At 39.6% G+C, this 22,300-nt stretch overlaps 1 protein-coding gene and 1 non-coding gene across 3 annotated transcripts in view; both read left to right on the forward strand.

Annotated features, from left to right (window-relative positions):
* Window positions 1-22,300, forward strand: part of IPO9 (importin 9) — a 56,465-nt gene that overhangs the window by 27,634 nt on the left and 6,531 nt on the right. For both annotated transcript variants that reach the window (XM_044267592.1, XM_044267593.1), the window contains exons 8-15: window positions 19-119; window positions 320-378; window positions 937-1,088; window positions 1,811-1,909; window positions 3,055-3,161; window positions 3,534-3,673; window positions 6,444-6,603; window positions 20,423-20,649. In XM_044267592.1, the coding sequence (XP_044123527.1) occupies window positions 19-119; window positions 320-378; window positions 937-1,088; window positions 1,811-1,909; window positions 3,055-3,161; window positions 3,534-3,673; window positions 6,444-6,603; window positions 20,423-20,649 (1,045 nt within the window). The remainder of the gene's footprint in view (window positions 1-18; window positions 120-319; window positions 379-936; window positions 1,089-1,810; window positions 1,910-3,054; window positions 3,162-3,533; window positions 3,674-6,443; window positions 6,604-20,422; window positions 20,650-22,300) is intronic.
* Window positions 6,767-6,902, forward strand: LOC122918940. Its single transcript, XR_006386719.1, has one exon. It is a non-coding gene; the product is annotated as a small nucleolar RNA SNORA42/SNORA80 family (small nucleolar RNA).

Genomic DNA, 22,300 nt, shown 5'->3' on the forward strand with positions numbered 1-22,300 from the left:
TTCTTTGTAATTTCTCAGGCAGTGACAGCCCTGGTGAAAAACTTCCCAAAGCACATGGTGTCCTCCATGCAGCAGATTCTGCCTATTGTTTGGAACACCCTAACTGAGAGTGCAGCTTTATATCCTTTTCAGAAAGCTTCAGGGACCTGCTACCACCCGTAATCGGGAATCTAGCATTAGGTCTTGCATTCATGTGGTTCCATTTTTTTTTTAATGAGTTTTTTAAAGTATCTCCTCTTAGGGTTGGAATGTTATGCATTCCCTTGTAGAATACATGTAAAGCAGACTCCAAATTCTGTTTCTTTACTCTTCATCATACTTATGTGAGGACAGAAGTAAATTACACAGAGGAAGTTGAAGATCCTGTGGATTCTGATGGTATGTAGTTTATCTGATCTTGACAGATATGCCACATAGGAAAGGAAAAAGACAAAGAAAAACAGTAACGTAGAGGCTTCGCTCTCTTAAGTGAGTTTTCTAATTGAGTTTCCTTTTAGTGTATTAGATGTGGGAAAATGGGACACTGAAAATCTTTAATCTGTTCCTCAAAGGCATTTGCATAAATCTCATAAAATAGAATTTCTGAGTTGGAAGACCCACCTCAAAGGCCATCTCATCCAGCCCACTTCTTTCTGGCAGATGATGATACTTCCATTTCTGTTTTAATATTTTTAGTTTTTCAAATAAAAAATAGACTTGCTGGAAAATATATTCAGTGTTTCTGATTCTTTACTTGAAAAACCAAAGAATATTTAATATTCTCAAAGTTCCTTTCTTTGACTCCTTAGCTCCCCCTCTTCTGTTCCCTTGGGAATAATAATCAGCAAGTACTTGAAATATTCATTAATTTACAAAGATAATATAGTTCATTTCTAGCAGATGTGCTTTCCTTTTGCCTTCTTGTCATTAAAATCTTCTCTTGTATATTTCCTGTAGGTGAAGTCCTGGGCTTTGAAAATCTCGTCTTTAGCATTTTTGAGTTTGTCCATGCTCTCCTAGAAAATAGCAAATTCAAAAGCACTGTTAAGAAAGCCTTGCCTGAGTTGATTTACTATATAATCCTGTATATGCAGATCACTGAGGAGCAGGTAAATGATATTTGGGGGACAGTTACCAGCTTGTTTTGCGAAAGTGCAACTTGAATGTGAAATCTAGGGCAAGGGAACAATTTTTATTTCTAAAAACAGACCTAGAAGAGTAACTTCATGTGAAGTTCTGGGAAAGCTTTGATATCTTTTTATTGCCAGAATTTCTGGGTGTTGTGGTTTTATTAACTCTGCTATCAGGTAGTTAGACTCTGAGAATACTTTCACCTCCATAGTACCACTAACCAAAGACTCTGGTCTCTAGAAGAACTTAGTCCTTTTCTGTAAATACTGACACATAGACAGAAATCATTAGCTTGGTTGGTGGATCATTAGACCAGAATAGAGCATTAAAAAAAAGATAAGATAATGTTTCCTCTCTTATATAAACAGTACAAGAATCAATGTAATTTCCACATTAAATATTCCATAAGACCTAATATATTCAGAAAGTTGATCTGTCAGAAATAACAGCTGATGAAAGGTAGCAGAGAACTAGTAATCAGCCACATTCTAAAATAGTGTCTACTAGAGAGGAATAATTTTTGCTGCTTACCTTGATAAAGGATTTGCTTGTCTACATCAAAAAGAAAAGACTTTGAGGCTAGAGTTCTGTTCAAGATAAAAACAAAAGGTTGAAATCTTCCGCTGTGTGTGGATGAAAAAAGAGAACATATAAACTAGATTGGCAGCCTCACAAAGACCTAACTTCATCATCCTTTCAGATTAAAGTATGGACAGCCAACCCCCAACAGTTTGTAGAAGATGAGGATGATGACACTTTCTCCTATACAGTTAGGATTGCAGCTCAAGACCTATTGCTGGTAAGTGGGTTCCCTTGATACTTAACCAGAAAACCCTAATCAGTCACTTGAGTGTTCCCTCTTCTTCCTAGGCATCTAACCCAAGTTGATCAGTGTTACTGAGTGACTGTATCTCAGAGTTCTTTGAGGATAACAAAAGAAATCTCAAATGAAGTTTGAGACTCAGGAATTCCAAAGTCATTGCTACTGGTTTTGGTTTATAAGGAAATAATAGATGTAAAAATTGTACAAAGGATAAAGTGTTCTAATGAGTAAGGGTTGTTGAATCAAGAACACTCAGTTTAGTCCACTCTTAAGCCAGAATTTGTAGCACAAACCAGATGTTGGCAAACTTTTTTAAAAAATTAGATTGCTGAGAGAAGAACATCCAAACATCTGCTGTTTTCTTTGGCCCTGACTAGAGCATAGAGTTTTCTCTAGGCTTAAGTTCTGTGAAGAAGCTGCCTCTTGCTGTGTTGGGTCAGAGGTTTGTTCTCATTGTTAGTGAACATTTCTTATTGTCCTTCAGTATTTCTAAGGCACCTAGGAAAGATCACATTAAGTTCCCATTTGTAGATTAGCCTTATTTTTTCTACAGTCACACTCCGAGAGAATAAATAACCTGACCCATTGTCATCCGAAGCTTAGTCTATTACAGCTCACTTACACTCTACTCAGTCTAGCCATTGGGAGCTTTACATTTTGTTAGTTTTCCAATGCCTAGGCACTGCAGAAATATAAATATTACTCTAATTCCGTTAAAGATCCTGAACTAAGAGAGGTTGTATTTTTAATACACCTCATCAGAGTTTAGAATGTATACATGAAAGAGTTTGAACCACTGAGTTTGCAGTTAAGTTTTCAGTTTGCAATTAAAATGTGTTTAATTCAGGACACGTGAGTGGCTCAGTTGGTTAAGTGTCTGCCTACGGCTAAGATCATGATCCCAGGGTGCTGGGATCAAGTCCTACATCCGCTCCTTGAACACCCGGAACCTGCTTCTCCCTCTGCCTGCCACTCCTCCCTGCTTTTGCACACATGCTTGCTGGCTCACTCTCTCTCTCTCTCTCTCTCTCCCTCTCTGGCAACTAAATAAAATCTTTAAAAAAAAAAAGTGGGTTTAATTTGCACAAACAGGTTTATTAGCCCCTCCCCTCTCTCCCTAGGCTGTGGCCACTGATTTTCAGAATGAGAGTGCAGCAGCCCTGGCTGCTGCAGCCACTCGGCATTTACAAGAAGCTGAGCAAACCAAAAACAGCGGTACCGAACACTGGTAAGAGTGAGCAGCAGATACTTAACTTAGGAACATATTCTGGGCATCAGATCTGAGACAATCAAATCCTTGCTTTGAATCATGTGTTTTAAAGCAGTTTTTCCCAACCTTCAATAATTGGTTACAATGCTTTTATTTTACCCTTTAATTTAAAAAGCCTTGGAGGGAAGGACTTTAACTTTGTTTTTAATTAGAGAAATCTGTTTATCTAAATGTCACTGTTTTCAGCTCTAGATTTAGGTAGGAAGGACAGAAAATGGGCTTTTTGGGTCAGATTGTGCTGGAATGCCCTTTCAGGTTTTTCCTTCCCTCAGGTGTTTATCATTTTGGCAGTGTAGTTTGTTTTACCAGACTGTGGTATCGCTTTCTCAGGTGGAAGATACACGAGGCATGTATGCTTGCCCTTGGCTCAGTGAAGTCCATCATCACGGACAGTGTGAAGAATGGCAGGATCCATTTTGACATGCATGGGTTCCTGACCAATGTCATCCTTGCAGACCTCAACCTTTCAGGTATGTTTCAGCACAATGCCAGGATTCTCGAAGATACTTAAACCTGTCATCATCTCGGTTATGTTGTTCACTTAGATAGGTAAACCAGGTATTCATGTGTCCTTTGGGTAAAAAGTCTTTCTACACTAGAGCTTGAACTCATCTGAACCACTAAAACAGCCTAGAGACCTTGACTCAGCTTTACCAACTAAGAAATATTGCCACATTCATAATTTTTCCACTCTGTTCACATTTCCTTCCAAGTCACTGCTTATATTTATGGCTGGTTTTAGCATTTGAATAGGATGCAGATTTGGTTACTGTACCTTGAGAACTTTGGCTTGAGTTTTGTCATTATTAAGTCCAAAATACCTTCAGGCGGTTTGTGTCAGGCTCATTCTTCCTGTTTGTTTCCTGTCATTTTTCTCAAACTTTATTCTTGGCCAATATCCAAATAATTAAAATGTTCCATTCTCAAGTCCATGTTAATTACTTGTCTTAAAAAAAAAAAAAGTTGGCTCTACTATATTAGACTCGGAGTTCTCCAGCAATGCAGAACAGTAGCTAAGAATTACCATCTCTCTATTTAACATCTTCGGCTATGTTGCTTCTGCCCATGCTATGCCTTATTCTCTTCCTTAGACCCATCCACCCCCACCCTCATTACAAAAGGCCATCTTTGCTTTCTCCAAGTACATAAATCATGGGACATTTGGCATAATTTGCTCCATTCCCAATCCATTCACATGCCTCTCACTCATAGACTAGCCCTTCGAATAGCCGAAGCCATTTGAAAACATTCTGCTCTGGGGCACCTGGATGGCTCAGTGGGTTAAGCCTCTGCCTTCAGCTCAGGTCATGATCTTGGGTCCTGGGATTGAGCCCCGCATCAGGCTCTCTGCTAGGCAGGGAGTCTGCTTACCCCTCTCTCTCTGCCTTCCTCTATGCCTACTTGTGATCTCTCTCTCTGTCAAGTAAATAAATAAAATCTGACTTTAAAGAGGTAATCTGTTATAGACTATCTCATAATGTCACTTCCATTCTCTGACTCACAAAATTAAAATGGTTGAACATCCAGAGCTCAGGCCCATTGGGAATATCCTTTTTCAGTCTGCACTTATGCTGGTGAATATTTTCTTTCTCCTACTAGACTGCAAGGTTTCTGAAGGTAGAAATCATGATGCTTGTATTCCACAATGCCTTGCATGTAATAGGCATTTCATAATTATGTGTTGAATGAAAGTGTTGAAATTTCTTAAGCCCATCAATATATTTTTTGTAGAATTTACCCTAGTAAAGAACCTTCAAAAATTCATGGAGACTTGAGAATATTTAGAATTGAGACTGGGGCAAAGTTTAATATATAGCATTTATTATCCTGCCAATAGCTCGAAGCTTTTCTGCATCAGCCATTCTCAAACTTTCTGGTATCAGGCCCCTTTACACTTAAAAATTACTAGTGATTGAAAGAGTTTTTCTGTGAATTTTATGTGTCAATATTTAGCATATTGGAAATTGAAACTGAGAAGTTTTGGGGCACCTAGGTGGCTCAGATGGTTAAGTATCTGACTTTTGATTTTGGCTCAAGTCATGATCTCAGGTCATGAAACTAAGCCCCAAATCGAGCTCTGCACTGGGTGTGGAGTCTGTTTAAGATTCTCTCCCTCTCCCTCTGCCTCCCCGACTCTAAAATGAGTAAATAAATAAATCTGAGAAGTTTGTAAAATATAGGAAATGCTAACATACATTTCATTAGCTGTCAGAGCCATGGTGCACATATCAGATCACCTCTGCACAACTCCACTGTATACTTAAGAAAGAACAAGAATGAAAAAGATGGATCATAACTTGGTATCACTATGAAAGTTTCAACTTTGGGACTCCCAGGAGTCTCTGGGCCATACTTTGAGTACTTCTGTATGATGGAAATTTGTATGTGATTATCTTGTTCTGTTCAATAATTCTCAACAACTACATGTTTACGAGTGACTAAGGTAGGCCCTGTGATAAACTGATTAAGTACAGACTCTGTCTTCAAGCAGCTTATAGTAGGCAGAGGGTAGACATCCTCCCTCACACTGGTGGCTAGAATAACCAACAAAATATGTAAGAATATATAAGAAAGCTAAAGACTAGCACAGAGATAGTTAGGATTACTTCAGCCTAAGAGATCAGTTGTATGATGCAAGTAGAGGTGAATGTGTTGGCTTATATACAAGGCACAGAAATGGCAAGGTAAGATGCGAGTTGCTGGGACAGGTATGTGCTTGAGTTCAGAGTCCATAAAAGGAAATCATCGATAATGCTAAAGCTACTGATCATAGGGGGCCTTGACTATAATGCTTAACTAAAATGGTCTTTACTTGGTAGACTGAATTTATTGACAGGTACTAAGTAAAACAATGATAGCTATAATTTATATTGGCTTCAGTAGTGATCCAGGAATAGGAAAAACTGGCTATGGAGACATTTAGAGGACTAACTAGTGGTGCCGGTAAAGGATAATGAGAGGTAGGGATGGGAATGAAGGAGGTAAGTCTTTTTAGCCTAAGAATATTCAAGATCTGCTTTGCAACAAATCGTGAAAAGCAAAACTGGGAAAATGCATTCTGTACCATAGGTCGAACATTTGCTTTTATCTGATAAGATCATCCTTTTTCCTTATTTGAGTTGTGTATATTATGTAGTATCCAGTTACTGTAACAAGTTGAGGATGGAGGTGGAAAAGGAGGAAGGGCAAATAACAGAAACTTTCATTGTCCAACCCCTAATTGCTCTCTCTTCCTCCCAGTGTCTCCTTTTCTCTTGGGCCGGGCACTTTGGGCTGCCAGTCGGTTCACTGTTGCTATGTCCCCTGAATTGATCCAGCAGTTTCTACAGGCAACAGTTAGTGGTCTTCATGAGACACAACCCCCATCAGTTCGAATTTCTGCCGTGAGAGCCATCTGGGGGTGAGTACACCACCTTAGGGTGATAAGAGAAAATTCCTCAGAGTAGAAGTCCCAAACAGCATTTGGCCAGTGGATTATGTTGCTTGGAAATTTCTGATGAAAATCTCCTACCAAATGGCAAACGAATCATATCAAAAAAACATATCAAGAACATGGCTTCTACGCATGGGTTTGGATTTATGGCAGGCTCATCCCCCCTGGGCCTCTCATAGTGCCCCATGCCAGAGCAAACTGTGGCCCTGAACCATTGCCTGGCCTCTGTGCCGTAGGCTGCAGGCACTGAAGTGGATCACACAGTGAAAAGAGAAAACAGGAAAAAAAAGAAAGAACTTGGCTTCTTTGAGTCCCAGTCGCTCTTATTCCCTTTCGTTCCTCATTCCTTGAAAGTTCACTCCAGCTCTGGAAACATCTAGATCAACTCCCTTTCTTAGAAAGGTGAAGACTTGAGAGATAACTAACTTGATAAGATGGTACAGTGAAGAATTACAGAAACACTGGCACCTGGGTCTCTGTTAAGTGTCTGCCTTCGGCTCGGGTCATAGTCCCAGGGTCCTGGTATCGAGCCCCACGTCAGGCTCCCTGCTCAGCTGGAAGCCTGCTTCTCCCTCTCCCCCTGTTTGTGTTCCCTCTCTTGCTGTGTCTCTCTCTGTCAAATAAATAAATAAAATCTTGGGGGGAAAAAGAATAAAGAAAAGGAATTATAGAAGCAGGATTAGAGCCTCAGGTCATTTTGTTGATTGATTTCTCTGTTTTAGAGACTAAATTTGGGATAACAAGGCTTAGAAACACTGCTTGTTTTTTCCCAGTTTTACCTCCCCTTTTCACAGCTAATATAATACTAGTGACTCAACTAGTCATTTATTTATATTCCTACCAAGATCAGAGGGAGTGTTGTTGTTTTAAGAAATATTTTAATGTCCAAACGTAAGAGTCTCAGTTGAATCCTAAAAACTACCTAAAATCCTAAAAATATAAAATTCATCTTCTACCTACTGGTACTCTCTTCTTACCTTTTGAAACAGAGATGCAGATGCTGGGATTACTATGTATGTCTTTAGAAGGTATTGAGGGGAAATAATGTATGCAGGATGCTGAATAAGATGCCCCTCACTTGTCTCCCTCCCTCAACAATAACTTGGCATCTATTGATGGACAACAGTGCCTTTGTGGGAGCTGTGAGATCCAGAGAGGAGCCTGAAACCCCACTGCTGTCCAAGAACAAGGAGAGCCATTTTGAGAAGTCAGGCTCACACCCAGTGGCTGATGTATCAACCCTAGTCCTGGCTTTAGCCCCAGACACAGCTCCATGTCCTTAAGGGTTGGCTCCAGCCCCATTTGACTTGGATTCTATCACCAGCACCACACATCAAGTACCTGGGAGGATCTTACGCAGCAGTGTGTTGAAGATTAGAAATACAGATCTCAGTCCCAGCTGCAAACCCTGAAGTAGTCCATGAACTGGCTCCACCCAGTCTCAGCTGTCGTCCAGGGACCCCTGGAGAACACAGATTTAGACAATCACGCAAGGATGAGAGAGTGTTTGCGGCAGTCCAGGAGTCCAGCAGAGAGATTCCAGCGCAGCCCTGGAGCCAAAGCAGTCCAAGACTGGACACTTTTAAAGACTGCGAGAAGCAATCGTTACTTCAAATGTGAAGACCACAGTGCAAGAAAGACTTCAAGGAACATGAAAAATCAAGGAAACGTGACACTAAAAAAGGTGTAATTTTTGAAATGTAATTTTTGAAATGAAAAAATGTAATTTTTGAAATAAAAAAAGTAATTTTCCAGTAACTGACCCCAAACACAGAGACGTGTGATATACCTGATAAAGAATCCAAAATAGCTGTTTTAAGGAGCTCAGCTTTAAGAAAACACAAAAAACCATTCAGTGAAATCAGAAAAACAATACATAAACAAAATGAGAAGTTCAACAGAGAAATAGAAATCATGAAAAAGAACCAAGCAGAAATCCTAGAGATGAAGAATACAATGAATGAAAATTTTAAAAGCAACAGAGACCATCAAAAGCAGAACAACTCAAGAGGAAGAAAAAAACCTGTGAACTAGAAGACAGGACCTTTGAAATTTTCCACTCAAGGAGGGCAAAGAATAAGGAATGAAAAGGAATGAAGAAAACCTGTGTGAACTTAAGGATACCATTAGGAGAAACCATGTGTGATTTATTGGAGCTCTGGAAGGAGAAGAAAGGTAGAAGGGGGCAGAAAGCTTCGTTAAAAGAAATAATGTCTGAGAACATCTCAAATCTGAAGAGAGATTGTACATCCCAAGTTCATGAAGCTAAAATTTCAATTCAAAGTGATCTTCTCCAACATCCATTATAATAAAACTACCGTTAGTTTAAAAAAAAAAAAAACCTGTCTAAAATCAGATGGCTTTTAAAGCAGCAAGAGAAAAATATTTCTCTCATTTATATGAGCTGACTTTGCAGCAGAAACCTTGCAGGCCAGGAGGGAGAGCTGAAACAAAGAACTGTCAACCAAGAGTACGCGGCAAAGATGTCCTTCAAGAATGAAGGCAAGACAAAGTCTCTTCAGCAAAGCTGAGGGAATTCTTCACCACTAGACCTACCTTACAAGAAGTGCTAAAAGGAATTCTTCAAACTGAACTGAAATTAATATGAAATATACAGCACAGGTAAAGATAAGTGTGTAATAAAAGTCAAAATACTCTAATACTGTTATCTGGCAGTGTGGTAACCACTTAACGCTAAAGGTTAAGGGACAAAAGTATTGAAAATAATTAGCTACATAATTTGTTAATGAATATACAATATAAATAGTTCAGTTGTGACATCAAAAACATAAGAGAGTGAATAAAGAGTAGAGCTTTTGTATAAAGTTATCAGTGTGAAATAAACTGTTATATCTGTAAATGTTTTATGTAAGCCTCACAGTAACCACAGAGCAAAAATCTGTAATAGACAACAGAATCAAAGTGTTCCACTATGGGAAATCATAAATTCACAAAGAGAGCAAGAAAGGAGAAAAGGAACAAGGGAACTGCAGAAGAGCCAGAAAACAGTAAGGTGGCATTAATAAGTCCTTACTGATCAAAAAAAATTTTTTTTAATTTTTTAAAAAATTTTTGGGAGGGGGAGGTAGGCTCCATGCCCAGTGTGGAGCCAGCCCAGTGCACTGCTTGAACTCACGACCCTGAGATCAAAATCTAAGCAGAGATAAAGAGTCATAGGCTTAACTGACTGAACCATCCAGGTGCCTCTCAAAAAATTACTTTAAATGTACATGGATTTAAATCTCTAATCAAGGGACACCTAGGTGGCTCCGTTGGTTAAGCATCTGCCTTCAGCTCAGGTCGATCCCAGGGTCCTGGGATCGAGGCTGGCATCAGCATCGGGTTCCCTGCTCAGTAGGGAGTCTGCTTCTCTCTCTCCCTCTGCCCCCCCTTATGCTCTCTCTGTCAAATAAATAAATAAAATCTTTATTAAAAAAATAAATCTCAGGCACCTGGGTGGCTCAGTGGGTCGAGCCGCTGCCTTCGGCTCAGGTCATGATCTCAGGGTCCTGGGATCGAGTCCCGCATCAGGCTCTCTGCTCAGCGGGGAGCCTGCTTCCCCCTCTCTTCTCTCTGCCTGCCTCTCTGCCTACTTATGATCTCTCTCTGTCAAATAAATAAATAAAATCTTTTAAAAAAAAAAAATCTCTAATCAAAAGTCAAGAGTAGCTAAATGGATTTTTTAAAAAAGACCCAACTTATGTGTTGCCTTTAAGAGCCTCACTTCAGGACACATGCTCAAAGTGAGGTGATGGAAGAGCTATTCCATGCAAGTGGAAACCAGAACACAACAAGGGTAGCTATGTTTTTATCATATAAAATAGACTTTAGCTCAAAAGCTGTACAAGAGACAGAAAGAAGGTCATTGTTTAATGATAAAGGGGTCCATTCAACAAAAAGATACAGCATTTGTAAATATATATACATTTGACATTGAAACACCTAAATATATTAAGCAAATTCTGACATCTGAAGGGAAAAAATAGACAATAATACAGTAATACTAGGGGACTTGAATAACCCACTTTCAACAATGAATAGGTTATCCAAACAGAAATCAGTAAGGATATACTGGACTTGAACTATACTTTTGACTAAATGGACCTAATAGACATAGAAAGAACATCTTATCCAACAGCACAAGAATAGACCTCAAGCATGCAGAGAACATCCTCCAGGAAAGGTCATGTGTTTGGTCACAAAACAAGTCCTAGCAAACTTAAGATTGAAATCATACCAACTATCTTTTCTAAACACAGTGAAATAACACTAGAAATTAATTACAGGAGGAGAACTAGAAAATACACAAATACGTTAAAATTAACAAACTCCTAAATAATCAAGGGAAAAAGAAATAAAAAGAAAAACAGAAAAAATACCTTGACATAAAAATGGAAACATAACATACCAAGACTTAAGGGATGCAGCAAAACCAGTTTTATTTCATTTTTTTAATTTTTAATTTATGTATTTTTTCTCTCACCACCCCCGCTCAGCAAAACCAGTTTTAGGAGAGAAGTTTCTATATAGAGATAAATCTCTACATTAAGAAAAGAAAAAAAAAAAGATCTCAAACAACTTAACTTTACATCTCAGGAACTAGAAAAAGAACAATAAATTAAGCCCAAAGTTAATAATATGAAGATTGAGCAAAAATAAATAGAGACCAGGAAAACCATAGAAAAAAACAACTAACCTAGGAGCTCTGTGTCTTGTAAAACACAAAACTGACAAACTAGTTAGGCTAAAAGAAATGAGAGAAGCCTCAAATATAAAATAATGACAGGGTGCCTGGGTGGCTCAGTGGGTTAATGCCTCTGCCTTCAGCTCAGGTCATGATCCCAGAGTCCTGGGATCCAGTCCCCATTGGGCTTTCTGCTCAGCAGGGAGCTTGCTTCCCTTCCTCTTTCTCTACCTGCCTTTCTGCCTACTTGTGATCTCTGTCTGTCAAATAAACAAATCTTTTTTTACAAAAATCAGAAATGAGGGCGCCTGGGTGGCTCAGTGGCTTAAGCCGCTGCCTTCGGCTCAGGTCATGATCTCAGGGTCCTGGGATCGAGTCCCGCATCGGGCTCTCTACTCAGCAGGGAGCCTGCTTCCATCTCTCTCTCTCTCTCTCTGCCTACCTCTCCATCCTCTTGCGATCTCTATCAAATAAATAAATAAAATCTTAAAAAAAAAAAAATCAGAAATGAGGGGCACCAGGGTGGCTCAGTCACTTAAGCCTCTGACTCTTGGTTTTAGCTCAGGTCATGATCTCAGGGTCATGAGATTGAGACCCAAGTTGGGCTCTTTGCTCATCAGGGGAGTCTGCCTGAGGATTCTCTCTGTCCCCCTCCCTCTGCCCCTCAAGGCCCTGCTTGCACATATGTGTGTGCCCTCTCTCTCTCTAGAATAAATAAATAATTATTTTTTGAAAACCAGAAATGAAAGAGGAGACATTATAATTGATATCACAAAAATGCAAAGGATCATAAGAGACTACTATGAATGCCAACAAATTGGATAACCTAGAAGAAATTCCTAGAAACTGCATACAGCTTATCAAGACTGAATTATGAAAAATAATCTGAACAGACATTAACAAATAAGGATATTGGATCAGTAACCAAAACTTCCCATAAAAGAAAAGTCCAGGACCAGATGATTTCACTGTGAATTCTACCAAACATTTAAAGAACTAATACAAATCCTTGCTCCAACTTTCCCAAAAAAAACTAAAGGAGCACGGCCGAACTCATTTTATAAAGCCAGCATTTACCTGATACCAAAACCAGACAAAGATAGTACAAAAAAAGAAAACTACAGGCCAATATCCCTGATGAATATAGATGCAGAAAGCCTCAACAAAATAGGAGAAAACCAAATTCAGCTGTACATTTAAAGGATCACAGCTGTGATCAAGTGGGATTTATCCCTGAAATACAAGGATGGTTCAGCATATGTAAACCAACCAGTGTGATATACCAGTTAATAAAATGAAAAATAAAAATGATAGGATTATATCAGTAGATTCAGTAAAAGCATTTGACAAAATTCAGTATCCATTGATGATAAAGTTAGTGGGAATACACCTTAACACAATAGAGACCAACTATGATAGACCCACAGCTAACATCACGTTTTTTCATTTAAGACAAGAATAAGGGACACCTGGGTGGCTCAGTGGGTTAACACCTCTGCCCTCAGCTCAGGTCATGATCCCAGGGTCCTGGGATCGAGCCCCCCATCTGGCTCGCTGCTCAGCGGGGAGCCTGCTTCCCTTCCTCTCTCTCTGCCTGCCTCTCTGCCTCCTTGTGATCTCTGTCTGTTAAATAAATAAATAAAATCTTTAAAAAAAAAAAATTACCAAGAATAAGACAAGGATGTCCATTCTTACCATTCCTATTCCACATAGTAATGGAAGTTTCCAGATTGGAAAGGAAGACATAAACTTGTCTCTTTGCAGTTGACATGGTATTATATATAGAAAAACCTTAAAAACTCCACTGAAACATTGCTAGAACTATTTTAGTAAATGTACAGGATGCAAGATACACAAAAATCAGTTGTAGTTCTAATAATGAACTTTGAGAAAATTATTAAAACAATACTATTTATAATTGCATCAAGAACAATAAAATACCAAGAATAAATTTAACCAAGTAGGTGGAAGCTCTGTACACTGAAGAGGTCCCTGGGTGACTCAGTCAGTTAGGCATCCGACTTTAGCTTGGGTCATGATCTCAAGGTCCTGGAGCTAAACAAGGAACATGCTTATCCCTCTCCTTCTGCCCCTCCCCCCACTCATGCGTGTGCGTGCATACACTCTCTCTCTGAAATAGTGAATATTTTATTTAAAAAAAAAAGATCTGTACACTGATACTGGTATCTGTATACCGTATAAGATACTGAGGAAAGAAATTAAAGAAAACACAAATCAGATGGAAAGTTAATTCCATGCTCATGAATTAGAAGAATTAATGTTATTAAAATTTTCACTCCTGAAAACAATCTATTATAGATTCAGTGCAATTCCTATTAAAACTTCCAGTGGCAGACAGTCTTAAAATTTGTATGGAATCAGAAAAGATCTTGAATGGTCAAAGCAGTCTTGAGGAAAACAAAACTGGAGGCTTCATACTCCCTGATTTCAAACTGTATTACAAAACTATAGTAGTAATCAAAACAGTATGGTATTGTCATAAAATAGATACGTAGATCAGTGGAACAGAATGCAGAGCCTGGAAATAAACCCACACATAAATGGTCAATTAATTTACAGCGAAGGAGCCAAAAGTATATAGTGGGGAAAAAGTAGTCTCTTCAATGAATCGTGTTGGGAAAACTGGTCAGCCATATGCAAAAGAGTGAAACTGAACCCTTATTCTTATATCATACACCAAAGTTAACTCAGAGTGGATTAAAAATTTGAACACAAGACCTAAAACCATGAAACTTCTAGAAGAAAACATAGAAGTTAAGATCTGTGGTATTGGTTTTGGCAGTGGCTTTTTGAGTTTGACACTAAGAACAAAGGCAACAAAAGCAAAAAATAAATAAGCGGGACTACATCAAGCTGAAAAGCTTTTGCACAGCCAAGGAAGCCATCTACAAAATGAAAGGCAACCATCAAAATGGGAGAAAATATTTGTAAAACATATTAATAGGGGATTGATAATCTAAATATATTTTGAAAAACTCAATAGCAAATGAAACAATCAAGTTAAAAAATGGCACAGGAACTGAATACAGACTTTATTAAAGAAGACCTGTAAGTGGCCAACAGGTAAGTGAAAAGGTGCTTAACATCTCTAATTATCAGGGAAATGCAAATCAAAACCACAATCAGATAACACCTCACACATGTTAGAATGGCTTGTCATCCAAAACAAGTATATTGTTATCCAAAATAACAAGTGTTGATAAGGATGTGGAGAAAAGGGAACCCTTGTACACTGTTGGTGGGAATGTATATTGATTGGTAAAGCAGTATATGAAAAGCAGTATGGGGTTTCCTCAAAAATTTTAAATAGAACTGGGGCGGGGGGTGGGAGGTTGGGGGAACCAGGTGGTGGGTATTACAGAGGGCACAGATTGCATGGAGCACTGGGTGTGGTGCAAAAACAATGAATACTGTTATGCTGAAAAAAAAAATAATTTTTTTTTTAAAAAAAGAAAAAAAAAATTTTAAATAGAACTACCATTTCTTTTAACAATCCCACTTTTGGGTAAATATCCAAAGGGCATGAAAACAGGATCTAAAAGAGATCACACTCCCGTGTTCATTGCTTGTTATTTACAGTAGCCAACATATGGGAACAACCCAAGCGTGTGTCAGCAGATGAAGGGATAGAGATGTGGTGTCCATGTGCACTGGAGTATTATTTAGCTGTGAGAAGGAAGGAGCTCCTGCCATTGGCAGCAGCAGGAATGGATCGTAAAGGCATCGTGCAAAGTGAAAAAAGCCACACAGACAAATACTGCATGGTATCATTTATATCTAGAACTAAAAATAGAAGTCACTCTTATTTAAAAAGAAAGCAGTGGGGTTACCTGGGTGGCTCAGTCAGTTGAGTGTCAGACTCTTGATTTCAGTTCGGGTCACGATCTCAGGGTCTTGGGATCGAGCCCTGTTACGGGGCTCTGGGCTTAGTGCAGAGTCGGCATGTCCCTCTCGCTCTGCTTCTCCAACCTCTCATGCTCATTCTGTCTGTCTCTCTGTCTCAAATAAATAAAATCTTTAAAAAAGTGGCCGTTAGAGGGTGGGGCTGTAGAGAGGTTGATAAAAGGATACCCATACTCTGAGATGATCAGAGGATCTAATACAAAACTGATGATAGTTGATAACACTGTTGTATAACTGAAATTTTCTAAGAGAATAGAACCTAAATTTTCTCACACACACAAAAATGTATGTTGTGTTGGATGCATTAACAAATAAGATGAGGAGGAACTTTAACAGTGTCGGTATACATCAATACTATATGACCGCAGTGTACACTTTAATTATCTTACAATGGTATATGTACTTATACCTCAATAAAGCTGAAAAAAATCAAGTTAAAAAATTTAAGTTGAGGGGCGCCTGGGTGGCTCAGTGGGTTAAAGCCTCTGCCTTCTGCTCAGGTCATGATCCCAGGGTCCTGGGATCAAGCCCCGCATTGGGCTCTCTGCTCCGTGGAGAGCCTGCTTCCTCCTGTCTCTCTGCCTGCCTCTCTGCCTACTTGTCATCTCTGTCTATCAAATAAATAAATAAAATCTTAAAAAAAAAATTTAAGTTGATTTGTTTGTAAAGTTACATTTTATAATCAGAAAAAAATGTGAAGAGAACTTTAAAAAATAATGTTAAGTTTCTGACTACATGAGCACTAATTTACTTGAAAGATGAAGCAAACTTCTGAAAAGGTGACAAAAGCTTTGCACACCAGGGAAATGGACAATTATACATGTTTATAAAATGTTATATAATGTATCAAGGGCTGGATCCCAGGTTAGAAACTGTCTATGAAGGGATCCTAGCTATTCTTTTCTTCACAGCCAAGATTTTCCAGTTGATCATTTCCCTATTCAGTTTCCCGCTCAGTTACAATCTGGCTTCTGTCCTTATCACATTACTGAAACTGTTCTTTCTGATGTCACTAGCAGACTTTTATGGCCATCATACCACTTTGCTTTGCTTTTGCCCTGGTTTTAATGTATTCTTCCATGTCATAATTATGTATCATTGCAAACTGCCCAAAATCATTTCTGAAACAAGATACTGGTCAACAGATGCTCCTACTTGTGTCACATTTCTCAAATCATAGTTATGCCAGCTTCTCTCCAGAGCTCTAAATTAATGTATCTGCTACTTACCAATACCAGGGCGGAGGTATCTTTAAGTATATAAAACGAAACACTTCCGCTTCTAAGCTTACTGTTGACCCCCTCCAAGCCTGCCCTACCTGTATTCTCTGTTTTAGTAGAAGAAATCGGGACCTTTTTTTTTTTTTTTTTTTTTTAAAGGAATTAGTACCTTTAGATCTTATGCTTGAAGAGATTTTGTATCCCCTGTTTTAGTGAAAGTGGAGATCCCAGATCTCTCCCTTTCAGGTCTTGGTTCCTTCGCCTTCCATCTCTCCTCTCCTACCACTACTAGCCTAGCTTGTATTCTCAACTTCTTGTGTCTAAATTGCTGCCGTCACTTCCTAATAGATGTCTCTAAGAGATGTCTCTGCTCCAGCCTCTATTCCAGCAACCTGTAATATTTTAGCTGTATAACTGTTCTTTCTAAAACAGAAACCTGAGGGGCGCCTGGGTGGCTCAGTGGGTTAAAGTCTCTTTCTACTCAGGTCATGATCCCAGGGTCCTGGGATCGAGCCCTGCATCGGGCTCTCTGCTCAGCAGGGAGCCTGCTTCCTTCTCTCTCTCTGCCTGTCTCTGCCTACTTGTAATAAATAAATAAAATCATTAAAAAAAACTAAAAAATTATAAAACAGACACCTGATATTTCTGCTCCTGTAAGTAAAGATCTCATGGTCCCAGTTCTGCTCTTCAAACTGAGATACAGGTATCCTGGTATGCCAGGTGACACATGAAGCCACAATATAAATCTATGGCATCTTCCTGGGGTTTCAGTGTTGCTTGAAGACTTTGGGGGAGGGCAAAGAAGGTATTAGGAATCATTTGTTTAAAAAAAAAAAAAAAAAGTTTGAGATACACTGGCTTCCAGAATAGTCTCACCTTCTTTAGTGTGGCATACAAGATCCCATATGATCTAAGCAGATGATGCGATCTCTGTGATCTACCAGACTGTATAGTTTCAGGTTCATCAGAAGAGCAGTAACTGTAAATCCTTAGAGTGGAGAAGCAGAGGGAAGTAGGTAGAGCAGAGTTGAGTACCAGTAGAGAGAAGGGCGCAAAACCTAGTCTAAGGCATTGAGAGCTCACCAAGGCCAGATGACAGTTTAGCTCTTAAGGAAAAGTTAGATCCAGAGCAAGGTAGAATTGAAAATCAAGATGTTATGCACCAAAAAATAAAAAATATGGGGCTCCTGGGTGGCTCACTTGGTTAAGTGTCCAACTCGTGATTTCTGCTCAGGTCATGATTTCATGGGTTGTGGGATCTGCTTGTTCCTCCCCCTCTGTTCCTCCCTCCACTCGCTCACTCTCTCTCTCTTTCTCTCTCAAATTAGTAAATAAATATTTTTTTAAAAGTCTATGGACAGGGCGCCTGGGTGGCTCAGTGGGTTAAGCCACTGCCTTTGGCTCAGGTCATGATCTCAGGGTCCTGGGATCGAGTCCCACATCGGGCTCTCTGCTCAGCAGGGGGCCTGCTTCCCTTCCTCTCTATCTGCCTGCTTCTCTGCCTACTTGTGATCTCTGTCTGTCAAATAAATAAATAAAATCTTTAAAAAAAAAAAATAAAAGTCTATGGACAAATCTGAGAGATCAAAGCCCACAGTTTCACTGTTCATTATGGACCTTTGAACCCAGCATCAAACACAAGTAACATGGTTATAAGCCACTTAAAAAAAATTAGGAAAAACCATTTATTGAGTACCTGCAGAGTGCCTTGTTTCTGTACTAGATTCTTTTAACATAGAGAAGCAGCGTTTTTATTGACTTTTATTGCCATTCTGAAGATAAACAATAGTACAGACTTAAACAGTGTGATTATATTCCACTGGACATGGTAGGCAGCATTCAGTAAATATTGAGTAAGAGGTAAGTTAAAACTATGTATAGAAAACTTTAAACCCTACAGGTAGTATACAAATTTTAGTACACAATTTTCTGTTGTACACAGATACTACACAAATTTATTATTGCATAGAATAGCTATACAAATTGATCTCATTTTAGGATGCAAAATACTCCAAAAAGTACAGAATTTGTACAACATGAAAGTTAAATATTCTCCTACTAATTAACAGTTATGCTAGAAAAGATGTTAAAAACTGTCTAACTATTGGGATGCTTGGGTGGCTCAGTCAGTTAAGCATCTGCCTTCAGCTCAGATCATGATCCCAGAGTCCTGGGATCGAGTCCTGCATCAGACTTCTTGCTCCCCAGGGAGTCTCCTTCTCCCTCTGCCTGCCACTCCCCCTCCCTGTGCTCTCTCTCTCGGACAAATAAACAAATAAAATCTTTAAAACAAAACAATACAAAAAAGAACCTGTAACTATTTGGGGGCACCTGGGTGGCTTAGTTGAGCATCTCTCTTTTTTTCTTTTTTTTTTTAAAGATTTTATTTATCTGACAGAGCACAAGCAGGCAGAGGAAAGAGAGAAGGAGGCGTTGCACCAAGCAGAGAGACTGAAATGGGGCTTAATTCTAGGACCCTGGGATCATGACCTGAGCAGAAGACATGTGCTTAACCAATGAGACCCTGAGGCACCCCTACTCAAAGATAGATTTATTGATTGATTGATTGATTGGAGAGAAAAAGCACAAATGGGAGAGCCAGATGGATAGAGAATCCAGAGTGATTTTGCACAGAGCCCAGAGCCAGTTCAGGGCCCGATCTCATGCCCCTGAGATCACTAGCTGAGCTAAAATCAGGGAGTCAGATGCTCAACCGACTGAGACACTCAGAGTCTTTCCCCAATCCTGTTTTTGTTTTGTTTGTTTTTTTTTTTAAGATTTATTTAAGACTCTTGGGGCGCCTGGGTGGCTCAGAGGGTTAAGCCTCTGCCTTCAGTTCAGTCATGGTCTCAGGGTCCTGGGATCGAGCCCCACATGGGGCTCTCTGCTCAGTGGGGAGTCTGCTTCCCTCTCTCTCTGTCTACTTGTGATCTCTCTCTGTGTGTCAAATAAATAAAATCTTTTTTTTAAAAAAATGACATCAGGGGCACCTGGGTGACTCAGTGGGTTAAAGCCTCTGCCTTCTGCTCAGGTCATGATCCTAGGGCCCCAGGATCGAGCCCCACATCGGGCTCTCTGCTCAGCAGGGAGCCTATTTCCTTTCCTTTCTCTTTCTGCCTGCTTCTCTGCCTCCTTGTGATCTCTGTCTGCCAAATAAATAAGGAAAATCTTTTAAAAAATAAAAAATAAAATTTTTAAAGATGACATCAGACTCTTGGGGCACCTGGGTGGCTCAGAGGGTTAAAGCCTCTGCCTTCGGCTCAGGTCATGATCCCAGGGTCCTGGGATTGAGCCCCGAATTGGGCTCTCTGCTCAGCAGGGAGCCTGCTTCCCCCTCTCTCTGTCTGTCTGTCTCTCTGCCTACTTGTGATCTCTATGAAATAAATAAAAAAATTTTTAATAAATAAAAATGACATCAGACTCTTGATTTTGGCTCAGGTCATGATCTCAGGGTTATGGGATGGAGCCCTTCATTAGACTCTGTGCTCAGCAGGAAGTCTGCTTCTCCTTGTCCCTCGGCTCTCCCCCCACACACACACACTCTCTCTCAAATAAACAAATTTTTAAAATCTTTTTTAAAAAACTGTTAACTCTTTGAAAAATAACAGGAATATATATCAAAATCAGAAGGATGTGATTATAGCAGTAATCCAAGGAATTATAAAGCATTTAATTAATATCTTACTAATTTGAATATAATGATATGACAGAGTGGGAGAGGGATGAAAGTTTAAAACAGCAAAAAATCAAAACAGAAATAATTTCACTTAGAGATGGTGGTGCTGATGTTCACAAAATATGCCCCAGAAAGGTGTGAAAACTAACTCTGCAAGTGGCTTCATAAAGCTACACATACTAATGCTGTAATCTGTGATACCAACTAGAAAAACCAGGAATTAAAAGTTCCACTTGTGAGTAATGCTTGCTTCTCTCTCTCTCTTTCTCTCTCTCCCTGTAGTTATTGTGACCAACTGAAAGTCTCAGAGAGTACCCACGTGCTTCAGCCTTTCCTCCCCAGTATCCTGGATGGCTTAATTCACCTAGCAGCCCAGTTCAGCTCAGAGGTCCTCAACTTGGTGATGGAGACCCTGTGCATCGTCTGTACAGTAGACCCAGAGTTCACAGCAAGCATGGAAAGCAAAATCTGCCCCTTCACCATCGCCATTTTCCTGAAGTACAGTAACGGTATGCCCCCGGGACTGTGTGCGGATGAGGGACACCAAAGGAAAGGTGGTGCCTGGTGAATTTAGGTGAAACTTTTCCCTGGGTCTCGTGGTCTTAAGCATCGTAAGCAAAGAAAGACTTTCACTCAGCAAAGAGGTGATCCCATACTGGAGCTAGAAGAACCCCAAAAAGTGGAGTAGGTGTTCTGTCACTCTCACCTGCAGTCAGAACGGGGGGGAAAGACAAGTAAAGGGTTAGCAGGCAAGAGGTACAGTTCAGAACTTTAACAATTAAGTGGGAAATCCAGGGACTAAATCCCCTAAAAGAAGGGGCCTACAGCTATCATGTAGAAAATGAGATACTGAAGAAAGACCTGTGCAAAGGGTTATGAACAATGGAGGTCATCCACATGGCTTTTGTAGTAGCAAAAATTTAGAAGTAATAAAAAAAAATTAGTTACATTTATTATATCCATAAAGTGAAATACCGTGCAGCCTCTAAACATCAAACTTGAAAGGAATGGTTAAAGCCGTGGGAAAGTGCTCATGTTCTAAGAAGAGAATAGGAGGTTTTCCAAACTGCATAGAGTATAACCCCAAGTTTTGGGTTTGTTTTAGACAAGAATTAATTTATAGATATGTACATAGAAAAAGTACCAGAAGAAAATACATCAGAGTGTTAAGGTAGGTCTCTCTAGGTGGTGGAACTCCAGGTGTTTTCTTTCCTTGAATACTTTCCTACATTTTGGCTTTTTCAATAGTGAGTGTGCATTACTAACAGCACTTCGGTTGTGTAATGCTTCATTACCAGAAAAAAATATTGAGGATATTTGTTTTTATAGAGGGAGTGCCAATATTAAAATACAGGATATATAGAGGTAGGAGTTACATAATATGGTATCATACTAAACGTTTTATTCGATTGACTTTTTCACTTAAAATGTGTCCTGAAGGGGGGTGCCTGGGTGGCTCAGTGGGTTAGGCCGCTGCCTTCGGCTCAGGTCATGATCTCAGGGTCCTGGAATCGAGTCCCGCGTGGGGCTCTCTGCTCAGCAGGGAGCCGGCTTCCTCCTCTCTCTCTCTCTACCTGCCTCTCTGCCTAATTGTAATCTCTCTCTGTCAAATAAATAAATAAAAATCTTTAAAAAAAAAAAAAAGAAAATCTGTCCTGAAGGGACACCTGGGTGGCTCAGTCAGTTAAGTATCTGCCTTTGGCTCAGGTCATAATCCCAGGTTCTGGGATTGAGTCCTGCAGTATTAGGGTCCTTGCTCGGCAGAGAGCTTGCTTCTCCCTCTGCCTTTCACTCCCCCTGCTTCTGCTCCCCCCTGCTTCTGCTCTTTCTCTGACAAAATAAATAAACAAACTCTTAAAAAAAAAAAAAAAAAGGCATCCTGAAGAGGTTTCCATGTTGCACTCTTAGATAGCTCTCATTCTTCTCAGCCGTCACATAATATTCCCTAAAATGGCTATAGCATAATCTGCTGGTTCTGTTAATGCACATCTAGAATGTTCACAGTTTTTTTCAAAGCAATGCTGCAGTGATACTTTCTATTTTTTCTTGCTCGATACAGGAGGAAATGTTTCTTAAATAGGTGAAGTAGGTCAAGCCAAAGTTTCATTTCTTCACAAGGCTCTACCTTGTGAGGGTTTTGCCTTTTGCCTTGGAAATGCT

The sequence above is a fragment of the Neovison vison genome, chromosome 10 (genome assembly GCF_020171115.1).
Source record: "Neovison vison isolate M4711 chromosome 10, ASM_NN_V1, whole genome shotgun sequence".
NCBI lineage: Eukaryota > Metazoa > Chordata > Mammalia > Carnivora > Mustelidae > Neogale > Neogale vison.